Here is a 15,670-nt window from a genome sequence, read left to right as displayed (position 1 = left end):
CGGGATCATTTAAATCGTCCTCATCGTGTACAGTTTCTTGTTCAACTTCTGGCGGTGTCTGCTCTCCAGCGCTGCTGTTAACAGCTGTTTCTTGTGCAGAAATGCTGGTACTTGGTTGACATGACAGTGGACTAAATGATTACATTTGCAAATAATACCACACAATCTTTATATAATATATTCCTTTAATTTAACATTGACTGCATAACATACTGTACAGCTTCACAAAAAAAGGAAAATATTTAAAACGTTCTTAAATAATGTGTGTTCTCTCACTCTTTTGTGGAAAGCCTTAGAGCATCTTCCAAAAGGCCACCCGAATGAATAATAAAATAAACTGGAAATATCACAGCAAGGCAAGCCAAAAGGTGCCACAATGTGGTCTGAGGTTGTTTGTGCTGTTTTGTATACTTACACACATAAAATTGTGTTGTTTTATGCATAGCTTTTTGGAAGGTCTACAAGTGTCTCAGCTTAATAGCATTGTGGTGCCAATACTCCTTGTAATGAGCCTGTCCTCATATTCCTTCATAAATAAACACTGCTCGCAACGCGACACATAGTGAGCTTGTAGATCCGCTGTATGTATTTATTTAAAACTATAATGACATACCCATGTCATATATATGCTAACATGTTATATGCTAACATTCAGTAAAAATACCAGATCTACAAGCTCACAGTGCCTTACGTTGCAGATCGGCTATTGGCTAATACATTTGGTGAAGAGGGAAAAAAGGAGGCTGCCAACCAAGTACAGACTCCTGGGAAACCCCAGTCAATGAATATATAGGGTCATTGTGTGTTATGCAATGTATGCCATCTGTAAGAGCCTGGGTAGTGATGACATTTGGTAGATCCTCTTCAATCGACGTGCTGACACATCTTCTTGTTTGTCTCAGCTAAGTTTCATTGCTAAGTTATTGCTGGTGTGTGGAGCGGGCACTGGGCCATTGGTCTCCTGGCTTGTCCTGTTCATGTCCTGTTCACCTGTGGACTGACTTGTCTCTTGGAGAAACCTGCCCGATGTCTCAATTGGCAGACCCATAGACGCTCCAGCCGCTAGCAGGCAACAGCCACAGTACACCGACAGTGATGCGTATACGGATTTCCTGAGCAGTAGCTATGGTCAAACCAGCAGAAAGGTGAATTGCAACATCGAGGGGCCAAAATGCAATGTTTGCGAAGCATATTTGTAGTCAATCACTAAAGGGATTATCTTAAAGCTGCAATCCATGTGTGTGTGTGTGTGGTAGACAATTTTAATACAATAAAACTAACTCAACTGCGGTGGTTGGAAGTGGTCTCCGTGGTCTTCTATGGAGACATTTAGATCATGTGGTCTTTTTTTTTTTCTTTAAATCTTTATCCCACGATTTTGTAACCCTATTTTTTACACCCAGTGCCAATTGTCTATGTAATCCTGGGCACTACCTTCCCTCTGCCAACCTAGGGAGTCCAGGGCCGAGCTCATGCCTCCTTCAATGCATGAGAGCCAACTGACCTTCTTGTCACCTGACAGGGGAGAGTTTCCCTGGTTGGACGTAGCACGTGGAAGGAACACGTTATTCCAACCAGTTCCCTTCCCCTCCATCAGGCGCCCCGGCTGGCCAGGGGGAGGCAGTATAGTGACCAGGATTACTGCATGTTTTTGTGAGGGTACCTACCCTAGGAGACACGGGGAGAACATGCAAACTCCACACAGAAAGATCATGTGGTCATGTGGGACCATTACTGGTTGACGAGAGGTATTATAGATAAAAGTCAAATAGAAAGAACCTGCCCTCTGAAATGTGCTCTCCCACATAGCTCAACCGTTTAAAAAAAGAAAATTGTTGACATTTGCACAAGGGAACATGGTTCGACAGTTGGATTGCAGCTTTATAAAAATAAAATGTTGGAAATCACTATATGGTTGGTCAGCCATGCTTACCTGTGCCACAAAGGGTGTAAGCAGGGCACCCACCCTGCCTACTCCACTGCTAGTCCCCATTCCCAAGGCTCTTATTTCTGTAGGGTACACCTAAAGGAGTGAGAGGAGAGAGCATGGTGACAAATATAAAGGATCTAACGAGTAGATTTTACATGCATGGCAATGATTTAAATGGACAATACCTCTGGTGTGTAAACATAAGCCACTTGGAATCCTCCCGTGATGAAGGCTCTGGCGATGAAGATGAAAATTGTAAGAGGCACCCTGGATTGATAGATGGGGAGAGCATTAGGCCCTATTTACGCTTAGTTGTACAACATCACTGCAACCAAAAATAGACGATTTGTAAGCTCTCCCACTTATGAGTTTATAGCTTGGCTATTCTCAATCTGCGACACATGGATAGCGTTCATTTGGCTTTAGACAGGATATCATAAGGTAATGAGTACGTGTGTGTGTGTGTGTGTGTGTGTAGGGGGGTCTTACCTCCCAATACAGCCATACAGAGGTAGAATACACAGAGAAAACATGATGAAACACAACGCCATGCTCTTCTTCCTGCCGATACGGTCAATCACGAAAAGGGTTACAAGGAGCCCTGCAATGAAAAAGATGAAGATATACATATTGAGATCTGGCATGCCACCCAGTAAGCAGATTTCAATTATGTGAGTGTGATGGGGTTACCAGAGGCCTAATTGAGTACTACATTTTTGTGACAATAAGTTAATTATTCTTACATTGATTTGCCATCATGATTTTGGGGGATAAACAATTACCTCATATATACATAATTACTTGACTGGCCAATTTAAACACTTTAAAGACATTTTTTATCAGCTTGATTCTTGGTGTATTACTGCACTTAGCCTTTGTAGGGCAACTCGTGCAAATCTACTGACCTATGTAGCCTAAAATGATTAAATGCATGAAGTATTTATGCAACCTGCAATCAAAAAAGCAGCAAGTGTGCAACTTGAGCTTCAAAGTTAGGACAGGCATTTTCAGTTATTATCAGTGAGCAAAGTAGTAATACCACAATAATGTAGATACATACTTACAAGTAAGAGTCCTGTATTAAAAGTTTTTGTTTGAGTAAAAGTACAAAATTATTGGCATCTATATACTTAAGTACCAAACATAAAAGTACTCGTATGCATTAGTAATGCATTCATGTGTTCTTCACTTGAATGATGCCGCTGGTAAAAGGTGAGGCTGATATGAATTACTTTATGTGCTACTGGGTAGCTTAAAGGGAAGCTTGAAGTTGTGTTCAACGCAAGTTCAGGAGTACAGACCACCCTCTGCTTATCACGGCCACTCCCCGTTCTTAATTGCTTCCCTATCTACCACACCTGCCTTCACTCATTAGCCACTCCCCATTCACAATCACACATATCCGCTACACTTGCCTCCACTCATCACAGCCAATTCTTGTTGCAATCGCCAAAATATGAATACACCTGCGATCTCTCTCTCTCGAAACCAAACATGGGTTGTGAGTAATGCGCTTGTAGATCGGCTATTTATACTATTCATTGCTTTCAAGTTTGTCGTCCTCCTCCACCCTGACCTCCTCCTTCATCCTCGATTCTCGCTCTTCTTCCTTCGGAATCCAGGGGGGCAGTGATGGAGCAGAGACGACCGACCCACCCTCAGTCTCGCCCTACCTTGGGTTGCTAATCCCACTCCGCATTCATCTCATTACGTTTCAATGAATTGTTACACTTAAGTAGAGGTGTGGTCTCTTACTAGTGAAATGCATGTTATAATAAGATGAAGTGGAGTAGAAGTATGTATCAAAAAATCTAAGTACTCTAGTAATTTACTATCCGTTATATCAGTTAGACTTCTGTGCTCTGTTCTCCACATTTTGACATAGATTTTGTGTATTTGCGTTTAGATTTACAATTTATTATTTATCCATTGGCAACAGTAGCACCACCACAATACACCACACTTCAGCTGAGGGATATATGCTTGCAGATGCCTTTTCACCTGGGAATTCAGCCAAAGTGGTCCATAAAAGATCTTTGTAGTCATCTAACGTCAAATATTTGCATTCCAGGCTACAGCTTGGCTCGATCTTGGCACCTTTGGTAACTATGAAGAAGAAAAAAAACAGTTCTATTTTAGCAGGGATTGCATTAAGTAGAAATGTTCTGAATAGTTTGATTTGTTAAAAAAGGGAAAACGGGAGAAGGGGGAGCATTTATCTTATCTACAAACTCATAATGTGGTACGTTGTGAGCTATTGTCGCTATTTCTGACCCCCCGAAAACCTTGAAAGTTTTTGAAAACGATACAATTTGCGTTTATTTTATTTACCCAAAATTACACATTAAATGTGTAATTTGGGGCAAATAAAATAATAAGAAATACACCTTCAACCACACATTTTGTGTGGTTAAAGGTGATATTTTTTGGTTAAGACAAAGGTTTTTTGTAAAATTTTTAAAGCACTATATTCTAATTCTGATACCAATCATTGCTATTGAAGTGTAGAGTGGTTTGTTCAGTAACAAAGGTCAGCCCGTCCCTGCAGCTCTTTAATAAACAGAATATACATTGTCACGTGGGTGGCCAAATTTCAGCCAATCGGGAGAGAGTACCCATGTATCGGCTTCAATTTTGTCATCACTTCCAAATTCACTTGCTTATCCTGTGTATCATGAGTTCTCTCTCGTGATTAGATCAAATCGGTATCCTAGCGGTATTACTATGACACTGAACACTTGCCTTACCTTTAACATAATTGTTTTATATAAAACATACCCCTGCTGGCAATAAAAGTGAATGTCCCGAGTAGGGAATATCAAAAGCAGAGTATGGATCCCACTTAACAAGGCAGTTAGATGGGTGGGCCACGAACACTTGATATTTTCAAGTGGGCCCTCATGCAGAAAAGCAGAACCACTGCTGTATGATACGGGTGCACTGGCTTGTACTGACCTCCACACACATCACCACCAGCTTGGAACAGCTCAGTAGTCAGCAGCACTATCCCATAATACGAGAAGGAATTTGCAAACCTGAAAATTAAATAGCATAATATGTTAGTAAATACTAGTAAATAATTGGTTTATGGCACTGGTGGTAAGACACAAAAGTATATTTAAAAAAAAGTCATAACATGATCAAAACTAGGAAAAGGTCTCCGCCAGGTCAGGTACGTTATTCTGGCCTCCTGGTGGCGCTATAATAGGCCAATGTGAAAAGGGTGCCATTTATTGTTAGGTCTTTCACGGCAATCAGACACTGCATTCATGATTTGAGGCATTTTGTTCCAAAAATGTGTTTTGCTAAATTAGACCTGCTGGTGGCGCTATAACAGGCCAATGTGAAAAGGGTGGCATTTCTTCCTCGGCCTAGTGGGAATATGTGTGTGAAAATTCACGGAAATCGCAAGCTGCGTGCATAGTTTCAGGCTTTTTTTTCAAAACGGACCAATCCTGCAAACTTTGGAAGCGAACCATAGGCAATGAGGATGAAATATGGGAAATCGGACAGATTTGTGTTAATCACATGACTATAGAGATACTGTGTACCGATTTGCATGACGTTTGGATAAAATCTGTCGGCATAATGTAAAAAAAATGGGTTTTGCACAAATCGGCCTCCTGGTGGCGCTATAACAGGCCCATGTGAAAAAATTGGGGCAGAGGTTCTGAATTGGCATCCAGGGAGTGTGTGTGCACAGTTTCGGAGCGACCGGGCCAACGGTGCCGGATATTAGCTGCTAACACACAGACAGGACGGACACACGGACACACAGACGGACGGACGGACAGGGGCGAAAACATACTCTCTCGCCATGCCTTTCGGCCTGGCGGAGACAAAAAATAACAGCTATGACGTATGTGCAGGAAGGTAGCAAAGGCAATGTGCTATTCATGCTCACCATATAAACCACAGAAGAAGAGTAGTCCTGCAATACTGTGGTGTGAAGAGATCTCTGATCCTTCCACGTTCCTGCTATAAATAAAAACCAAAAAGAACAACGCTGTGATTTGATTTAAGCATTCATATATTGTAATGGCGACAATGTTGTACTATGTTTATGTTTATTAAAGGATCCCCATTAGAGACACATGAATGAGCCTCTAGTCTTCCTGGGGTCCTGAACAAAACAAATACAATACATGTACAACAAAAAATAAATTAAAGTAAAAACAAAACAATACAAATAAGAATTAATACAAAAAGACAAATTAACATTATAAAATCAAATACAACAGTCCAGTCAAATTAAAAACATACACAAATAACCGTTACATACTTGACAAGTAACTTGGCAAGATCTCTCTTGATATATTTTTTTAAAGTAATTCTGTTAAAGATTGTAGATCAAATGTTTCTGGGCAGAGCATTCCAGAGTACTATTGACCTATATTCACCAGTGAGTTTAAGAAAATTTGTTTTTGTTCTTATAATGTTACCAGAAGCTGCTCCTCTGGTGTTGTACCCATGTTCAGAAGTCATTTGTAACTGGTGAGCCAAGCTAGGTGGCTTATAGGTGATACAAATGTTCTGCAGTAGCATTAGAAAACTCACCGATCATTTCTGTTCAACCATTAGCTATGCCAGATGTTCATGCATATACCCATTCTGAACAAGCACTCAATAGCTACACAAGTTCATGCCTTCATGCTGCAACAAGCGGCAGGCCAGATAGGAGTGGTGCTCGCTCAACCACAGTAACAAACACATTTAAGTAAGACTCAGCCTATAACTAGGCTACTTCCAATGACTAATTGGAAGGTGAGAGAAAGGGAGCATTCATACTGTTTAACCTTGTAGTCCAGAGCAGAAAGATATGCAGATAGTTATACTGTAGCTCCCACTGAGAGGATGTTTAACTAATGGCATGATATTTTTGAACAACAAGCTCTTCCACAGTCTTTGAGAAGTCATGTTGGTCAATGGCATATGCATGGCATTTTATTAATTAGTATTATTATTATTACTCTTTTCTTATAGCATTCAAACAATATGCTTATATTGTAATACATTTTACATTAATTTTATTATATTTGCAGGATATAATAATATGTTTTACGCATTACTCATATTCATAGCCTCACCTGTTGGTTGGCAACCAGGGTCCCCTGGGGCATTGGTTTGCCATTTTCCGATGCAATACGTTTCATTGTTGCCACAGCCTTTTCCCTTTTCCCTCTTAGTACATCAAAACGTGCGCTCTCCGGCAGCCACTGTGTAAATTTGAAAAAGACAGAGCTGTAATTGCATCACAAGTGAACTTCCTTGTTAGCAAGTGGCAAGTGGCTGAGAGATCCAAAGCAATGATTTTTTTAAGAAAAACAAACAAACAAAAACAATTAAGAGAATACTTACAAAGCAGAGGCTTACGAAGACCATCAACGGTATAGTGGACAAGCCTAGTAGCCAGCGCCAACCACGAGTGGGCATTACCCAAATTGCCAGAAGTACCTCAAGCACTGCACCCAGGGCCCAGAATATCTGACATGTACACACACCAAGTGGGGAAAAAGATTCATTACACTGCATTGCATCAAACAAGCCAAATTGAAATGAAATATGTCTGTCAACAACACAATAAATTAAAGGAGTATATGGATCACAATACCTGAATCAACATAATGCAGGTACCTCTTGTCTTCGTAGGAAGAAATTCTGAGTACAGTGTCACCCTTAAACAAAGGAGTATGTTTTTTGTTATCTTCAGAGTCAGTTAGAAAGTGTAATTGTTATTGCTAAAATAACAACTCTGATACTCCAGTGGAACCAGTGCTGTTGGCTCAGTATAAACAAGGCTGTACCATGCCATTACATTTCCACTCATTTAATTGTCTCAATATATCAAACATATCAGCTAGAATAATATGCAATACAGATAATGTGGATTATTCATTCATTCAGAGTGTTTCATGTTTTTTAGTTAAGCATACACACGGTACAGTGGATGAGACACTGAACTTACGACTGAGGGGCTCCTCCAATGCCAAAACCAACTAGTCCTCGCAGTACTAAGATCCATCCATACACTGGAGCCAAGGCACTGAGAATGCCGTAGTACAAAGTCCATGCCATACACAGTGTCAGACCCTGTTTGGCACCAAAAGCAGACATGTAAAATACAGTTATACCTTAATCGAACCCAAATAACACAACGATTAAAAAATAAGAATACAAATTGTGCTTTATTTATTTTAATTTTTTGTATTATGATATGAAAGCCAATAGTATGTGAGACTCACTATTTTCCTGCCGTATTTGTCAGATACATTACCCCACATAGAGGAACTGATCATCATCCCAATGAACACCGCCTGGCAGAATGTAGGTAAATTATTACTGATTGGAATTATAACTTTCACATCTGTTGAAGAAGCATTGCCACGAACACTGAAAGACAACGAAAGAGAGACCTTACCGATGTTATGAGAGCCACCTCGAGGCCGGTCAGTCTCCACTCACAGTGGAGCTGAGGGGCCAGAATACTGAGGAGCATCATTTCCATGGCATCTGCCATCTAGTGTAACAGAGAGCACATTGCACAAATATGCAGCAGTTCTGAGTTAGTTTAAAGGGAAAAAACTAAACAAAAAGAAACAACACGAGGTGTCAGATTTGATGACAGTAGATTCTCAACTACAACAATGAATGAACAATGATAGACATTTTTATTGCGTGGAACTGTTGGGGCCGAGCTGTTTAGAAGGTCTGTCTGTCTGTCTGTCTGTCTGTGGCTAATCTCGCAAACCACTGGACTGTCCAGAACCAAATGCATCTTCTTTTATCCTAGTATTTTTGCCAGTGTTGTTTTGTTTTGTACTTGTATGCTTTTTTCCTTCATCGTGGTCTGAGAAACAATATTTAGATGCTCTTTATGTCCTGTATATAAGACAGAGTTGACAGAACACACGTGACAGTGTTGTGCAAAATTGTTGTCAACACGGTGCAATTGATGAACACAGAGTAAGATATGTTTAGTCTCTTACCCAGGCCAGTCCTGTAAGAATTGAGAGTTTATACTGGAACTTCCCAAACCCAATGGCCTCCACTATGTCATCCACTGTAAGGGTTCCTGTAATTGTCAGGTGAGAAAGGGAACACATTCTGATTCATTGATCATGCCAATTAAGCTATGTTATCCATGACTACACATCATTTGGTAATACATATACAGTATGCCTTGAATAAACTGAGAAAATTAGACCACATTAAGAAATGAGCTGACAGTGAAGAAAACATTATATGTGAAAATATATATAATTTTAAATATCATTGTCACTGTCTGGAAAACATCATATCCATATTTAATATTTGTTTTCTTCATAAATGAATGACCTATTTTACCAAGGACCTCAACGGAAACAAGTCCGCAAGGTCTTTTTGGACGGACCTTTTAGAGAAAAGTATTATAAATGTAACTGTGATGTTTTACATTATTTTTGCCTAATACAAATTTCAATCAATCAAAGACCTATTTTATTAAAAAATTGCGGAATAGCAGATCTACAATCTCACAATTTGTCACAATGTGATATGTTGTGAGCTTGTAGATCTGCATTTTGATTTTCTGCACTTTTGTATTTACATTTTTGCCTTTATTGACATGCCCAAAATACGGTAAAAAGTCGAAAGTGGTTACGTCTGCCTGTGGGTTTTTATTAATATTTAACCAATGAAAAGGGTCAACAAGAGCTTGTGACTAAATAACAACTACATTGGATCACTGGATCACAGCTTCTCCATTTCCTGAAAAGTAACAGTTGTGAACATTCAAGGCTTCCACCCAACAGCACACAATACATCGCGGGAAGCCATCAATAGACAGTATAGAATCAATAGAGAGCCACAAACCTTGGGTTGGATCAGGCCCTGTTTCAGGCACAGAGGTGGGGGTCTGTGGGGGGACGGTATGTGTGGTTGTAGTATCGGTACATAGCTCATTTTCTGTGCCCTGGAGCTCATCATTCAGAGTCACAATGTCTCCAGCACCTCTGAATGTCACCACACTACAAACAGGATGACCTTGTCATTATTAGTGATACAAATCCATGTGGTTCCCTTTGTACACTCTTCAGAGTTAACCCATTCAATCTGGGAACGCATCTGTGTCACTTTAGATGTATTTGGCTTTTCAAATAGCATAATAACATAATAACATTTTTTTAATGTTTATTATTTGGCGTATATTTGGCGGTCCTTGACATGAACATGTTTGAGAACGACTGAGTGCTGTGAGTACATTTATATATATATTGTAGGCAGTGGGAATAGAACTTGTAATGAGAGCCTAGTTAGTGCATTATATTGAGCTACAAAATACACAGTGTGAAATTAACTTTGAGGGTGTATAAAGGGACCCAAATAATGTTTTACACCCTCCGAGTTGATTAAACACTGAAGGATTTTACCATCTAACAAGCAGTAAACTAACTCATCACAACAGTATAGCTACAGCAGTAGACTTAAAGGGGTATTTCACTTTAAAAAATAAATATCGTCTGCTCAGGCTTTTGGGTGCACCCCAGACAATTAAGTTGCTTGATTCAGTATTTAGATATTTGATATTCACCAGGACCTGACATAGTCCTTCTAATACGTGAGGAGACCGTATTTTTTCTATTACTTTAGTTTTTTCATTTATTTTAAATATTTTTTTGGAACATGAAAACATTTAAATACAATAAAAAAAGGAAAATAAATGAAAAAGTAATAAAAAAAACACAGCCCCCTCACGTATTAGGAGGGCAGGATGAGTCACCAGAACCAAGGACAGGTGTTTTTGATGAATCTAACACGTTAAAAATGGAGTTTGAAGTTATAATGGGTTTGTATAGGGGGCGTGTCTGATAAAATGAATATCAAATATCTAAATACTGAATCAAGCAACTTAAAAACTGTCTGGGGGGCTAACAAAAGCCTGAGTAAACGATAAAATTACCATTTAAAAAAAAAGTGAAATATCCCTTTAACTAAGTCATCACAACAGCACAGCTACCATAGTACATTTTTTTTAAATAAATACAAAACTCATCACAACAGTACAGCTACCATAGTAACATTTTTTAAATAAATACAAAACTCATCACAACAGTACAGCTACCATAGTAAAAGTAAAAAAAATCACAACAGCTACAGTAGAACTAACTACTGTAATTCATCACAACAGTACAGCTGCAGTACTGTAATCACTACTTACTGTCAGCCTACCTTAACCCATTCAAACCGGGAACGCATTTATGTGACTTTAGATTTCTTTGGATATTTAAAAATAGCGGTACCGAGTGCCGCGCTATGATGAGCTTGTAGATCTGCTATTTTTGAAAATGTTTTTGTAAATATTTCAATACTGTATATATTTGGTTTGAGAACCACTGATATTATAGCCAAATAATTTTTTTTCAAAAAAACTGTTAGGATTTAGAAGACATTTGTAGAATCCCCAGAAGCAAAGATTTGAGCTAAAAATGTTCACTTTAAAAAACATATAGGCCTATATTCAAAGATTTGCACAATTATTCACGATAAAAATAATAAAAAGGCAGATCTACAACTCTCACTCTGTGCCATGCTATATGAGCTTGCATATCTGCTATTTTTGAATAGCCCAAAGTATAAAATAACGGTTATCGCTAAAAATCCAAAATGACACAGTATGCGTTCCCGGACTGAATGGGTTAAGTTACACCGCTCTAAATAATGTGACATAACCGGCTTCCTTGTCCTGACATGGACCCCAGCCCCATGGATGATATTTACTCAATTAAAAGTGGGTCATAATGACTCATGTTCTTCTTGGTCACAACAACAAAATCCCATCTTCAAATATGAGAAACACCTTTTACACACCTTATGCTGTCAGGGTCTCTCCACTGCTTGTAACCAAACTGGGTTGATCTGTTCCAGTTGCTGCTCATCATGTTTGTTGAAGAGCTGTGATGTGAACACTAAACTGTTGCTCTCTCACTCAGAGGCCGTTGTGCTGGTTAAACCTGCCAGGTGATCTCAGGTTACCGGGAGACACCCAATCAGACAAAAGACCGGCTGAGTGAAAGGGGCGGAGTCAGATCAGTGAACTAAACTACATGTGTAGTATTCAAGTAAGGAGGAGAACAAAGGATGCAAAAATAGCCTATCTGTGAAGAATTAACTTTTTGGCCTGTTTTTTTTTAAATGCCACACTTTATATTGATAATGGTAGACTAGATTTGCTTAATTCAAACTCTTTAAAATAAAACATTAATTTAGACAAGCTTTATTGATCCCCTGAGGTAAAAAAAAAAAAAAGGTGTCATAGGAGGGCCAGCTTGTGGCAGGTTGAAACACAGTAAAGGCCAGGGATCTATTTGCTGGGGGATATGGATGCATGCATCTGCTTCTGATATAAGTAAGTAAGTAAGTAGCCTAAGCCTTGCCGAGCCCTGAGGCCCATAGGACAGGAGCCTATCTCCTGTTTCCTTAGCGTGAGGCAGCTTGATGTACACGTACACCCCCTGGACATGACGCTAGTATGTTGCAGGGACTTACCCCAATCCAACACTTGATGCTGAGTGCCAAGCAGGGAGGATTGGGTCCTATTTTTAGTCTTAGGTATGACCCGGCCGGGGATCACACCCAGACCTCCCAGTCTCAGGGCGGACACTCTAACCACAAGGCCACTGAGCTGTTTTTTTCCTACATACCCACCCACATTCATTTTTATGGCTGGTGGGGATATGTTTTATCCCTGCTTCTGCACAGGGATGGAGGGATGAGTAAATGATAAAAACAAATGTATATAATCTTCACTTATGTCCAGGGCAGGAATTTCAGGGAGGCCACGAAGGCCATGGCTGCCGTTGCCAGTTTGGCCTTGTGCCAAAAATGGCATGCCCTGAGGCCACAGTGGCCTTAATGTCAGGGATTTATTTCACAGCAGATAGTCTACATAATTATGGTCTCCGCCAGGCCGAAAGGCATGGCGAGATGTTTTGCACGGCGTCCGTCCGTCCGTGTGTCCGTGTGTCCATCTGTCTGCGAACGGCTGATCTCCAGCACCGTTGGCCCGGTCGCTAGAAAACTGCGCACACACACTCCCTGGATGCCAATTCAGAACCTCTGCCCCACATTTTTCACATGGGCCTGTTATAGCGCCACCAGGAGGCCGATTTGTGCAAAACACATTTTTGGATATTACTCATACAGATTTTATCCAAACATCACGCAAATCGGTACACAGTATCTCTATAGTCATGTGATCAACACGGATCTGTCCGATTTTCCATTCTTCCATCTTGATTGGCTAAAAATGGCTTCCAAAGTTTGCAGGAGTGCTCCGTTTTGAACAAAATGCCTCAAATCATGAACACAGCATGCAATTCCAGTGAAATTTTGCACGCATATTTTCACTATGCCGAGGAATAAATGCCATTTGAATATTTTAGAATCAGCCTCATGGTGGCGCTATAACAGGCCGATTCGTGTTTTTACTTATAACTGCACCGATCTGTGTAAAACTTTGTATGCACATTCCCTAGAGGTCAAGGAAAAACCTTTGCCCTGCATTTTTAACATCTGCCTTTTATAGCGCCACCAGGAGGCCGACTTATGTAAAACAATTATTTTTATATTATTCTTTCCGATTTTATCCAAATTTCAAGCAAATCGGTACACATGATCTCTATAGTCATGTGATCAATACGGATGTGTTTGATTTTTCACATTCCATCCTGATTGGCTAAGATTGACATCTAAAGTTTGCAGTAGTGGCTTGTTTTGAACAAAATGCCGCAAATCATGAACGCAGCGTCCTATTGCGGTCACGCACATTCACTCTATGTTGAGGAACAAACATTGGCCTGTTATAGCGCCACCAGCAGGTCTAATTTAGCAACCCAATTTTTTTTAACAGAACGCCTCAAATCATGAATGCAGTGTCCAATTGCCGTGCCAGGCCTAAGAAGAAATGGCACCCTTTTCACATTGGCCTATTATAGCGCCACCAGGAGGCCACAATAACCTACTTGACCTGGCGGAGACTTGTGCTCCGAGGAACACTTTTTCTAGTTACATTTAAAATCATCCTTAACCCTTAAATGCAATGAATTGTTTCAATGGACTAAAATCTTGTTTTATTGGATGGCCTTCCTGCCCCGGCATTTGGCCTTTGTGCCCTCAAAAAATGGACAACACCTGGTTGTGTCACATTGTTTGTTGTTTTTGTTCATCCTTATTACAAAATGTCATATAGGCCTACAGTAAAAGTCCACACATGAGAGAATTAACTAGCCTACTAGGTATAGTATAACATTATATTGCCCACCCTAAATTGCACATGTGATAAATCCCCTTCAGATGTCTTTAATCTGTGCAAGTTGTTAAGAGTTGAGGAGTTGATTTAAACTCATGCCTTTGGGACTTTTGGGCTTTCATTGTGAAGGGCCAAGGGTTGAGAGAAACTTTGCATTTGTCCAGTTTCTATCTATTGTTATTCTACCCATCCCCCCTTTAGACTAGGCCACCACACCTACAAGTAGACAACACAGTCTGGCCCTCATTTATCAACGGAGCGTATAAACCGGCTTATATTTTTCCATATATTCGGCCGTACACCAACGTCGAAGTCACATTTATCAACGAATCCTACACAGCCAATCCGGGCGTACATCAGGTCGGAGCTTTGATAAATCTCACGTCTGAAAACGAGCGTCATTTAGATAACACGCCCTTAAATATTCTCAAAACGCCCCGATTTTACGACATGAAGAAGAACCAGAATACGACCAAAGACATCAAAAGCCAATAAGAAAGAGTTTCCCCCGATCGCCTCGCACACACGCACACGCACACGCCTCTCTCTCTCACACACACACACACACACACACACACACACACACGCCCGCCCAGCTGTGTTTTTCATGTAATCCGTACCGTAGCGGTACAATCTTTGTCACGTAGGCTTGTAGCCTACATGAATGACATATTATGATACCAATCACATCGCCATGAATGGAATACGTTTGTATATTAATTTATTTAACCCATACCGAGCAGTGCGCGTTCGAGTTACACTAAAATAAAGCAGTCATGTAGGCTATTCCCATTTCCCAGTGTGACTCGGACCGTCGGACGGGCGAGTCCCGTCCCACTCCGCTCCGCATTAATGAGAGATAGCCTGGAGAGAACATTAATGGATGAAGGCTGGTGTGTGTTGGACCATGGGTTAAATGTCTGATCTCCCGGTGGCCATGAAAATATAACAGCAGCGCCGCTGCACCGGTCTAAACTCCCGAGCGCTCGTATATTTTGAAAATAGCAGATCTACAAGCTCACAACGCGTCGTATCTGCTATTTTCAATGCAGCCAGATCTACAATCTTATCTGAATGACTGTTAAAGCAAAAGCAGTTTGTTTAAATTACTTTATAAAATGTTATATTTTCACAGGGATTATTTATTAGTGTAGATATACATTTATGAGTGGATTATGTGTCCAGATGCCTGTCAGACAGTCAGACAATGCTGATCCGCAGGTCTAGGATGGAATAAACGGGTGCAGCCAACGTCAACAACTGGTCTCTACCAGACGTGAGATCCAACGTCGGGATATATTGATAAATGCCGAGATCTCGCCGTACGCCCATTATTTGGGCTGCACCGCGTTGATAAATGAGGGCCAGTGTTTTTTTATATGCAGATTTAGTTGCTTGAATTTAATTTGCACTTCAGCTGCATAGGGTAAAAATGTTCCACAACTCAGTACAAC

The 15,670-nt window shown here is 40.3% G+C and overlaps 1 protein-coding gene across 2 annotated transcripts; it reads right to left on the bottom strand.

Annotated features, from left to right (window-relative positions):
- Positions 1 to 208: 208 nt before the first annotated feature.
- Positions 209 to 11,854, bottom strand: LOC308086043 (synaptic vesicle 2-related protein-like). 2 transcript variants are annotated; one of them, XM_080429368.1, is made up of 16 exons: positions 11,777 to 11,854; positions 9,782 to 9,936; positions 8,917 to 9,002; positions 8,349 to 8,447; positions 8,173 to 8,244; positions 7,896 to 8,020; positions 7,542 to 7,605; positions 7,289 to 7,414; positions 7,018 to 7,146; positions 5,835 to 5,908; positions 4,886 to 4,965; positions 3,932 to 4,036; positions 2,420 to 2,531; positions 2,116 to 2,197; positions 1,934 to 2,023; positions 209 to 1,123 (listed from the first exon to the last, which is right to left on the bottom strand). In XM_080429368.1, exons 1-16 carry the CDS (start codon positions 11,845 to 11,847, stop codon positions 899 to 901), a joined length of 1,695 nt encoding a protein of 564 aa, XP_080285494.1. In that variant the 5' UTR covers positions 11,848 to 11,854; the 3' UTR covers positions 209 to 898. The 2 variants fall into 2 exon arrangements, with proteins under 2 accessions (XP_080285494.1, XP_080285495.1); XM_080429369.1 differs by lacking the exon at positions 8,173 to 8,244.
- Positions 11,855 to 15,670: the final 3,816 nt, after the last annotated feature.

This window comes from Gymnoscopelus braueri (assembly GCF_963280865.1).
Source record: "Gymnoscopelus braueri genome assembly, chromosome: 5".
Taxonomy (NCBI): domain Eukaryota; kingdom Metazoa; phylum Chordata; class Actinopteri; order Myctophiformes; family Myctophidae; genus Gymnoscopelus; species Gymnoscopelus braueri.
This window is presented reverse-complemented; position numbering and strand designations above follow the sequence as displayed.

Coding starts and splice junctions, on each gene's coding strand:
- LOC308086043 (XM_080429368.1), bottom strand. CDS start 11,847: ATGATGAGCAGCAACTGGAACAGATCAACCCAGTTTGGTTACAAGCAG. Junction 7,147..7,288: donor TCTTCGTAAGCCTCTGCTTT/GTAAGTATTCTC, acceptor AAATTTACACAG/TGGCTGCCGGAGAGCGCACG. Junction 2,198..2,419: donor CTGTATGGCTGTATTGGGAG/GTAAGACCCCCC, acceptor CTATCAATCCAG/GGTGCCTCTTACAATTTTCA.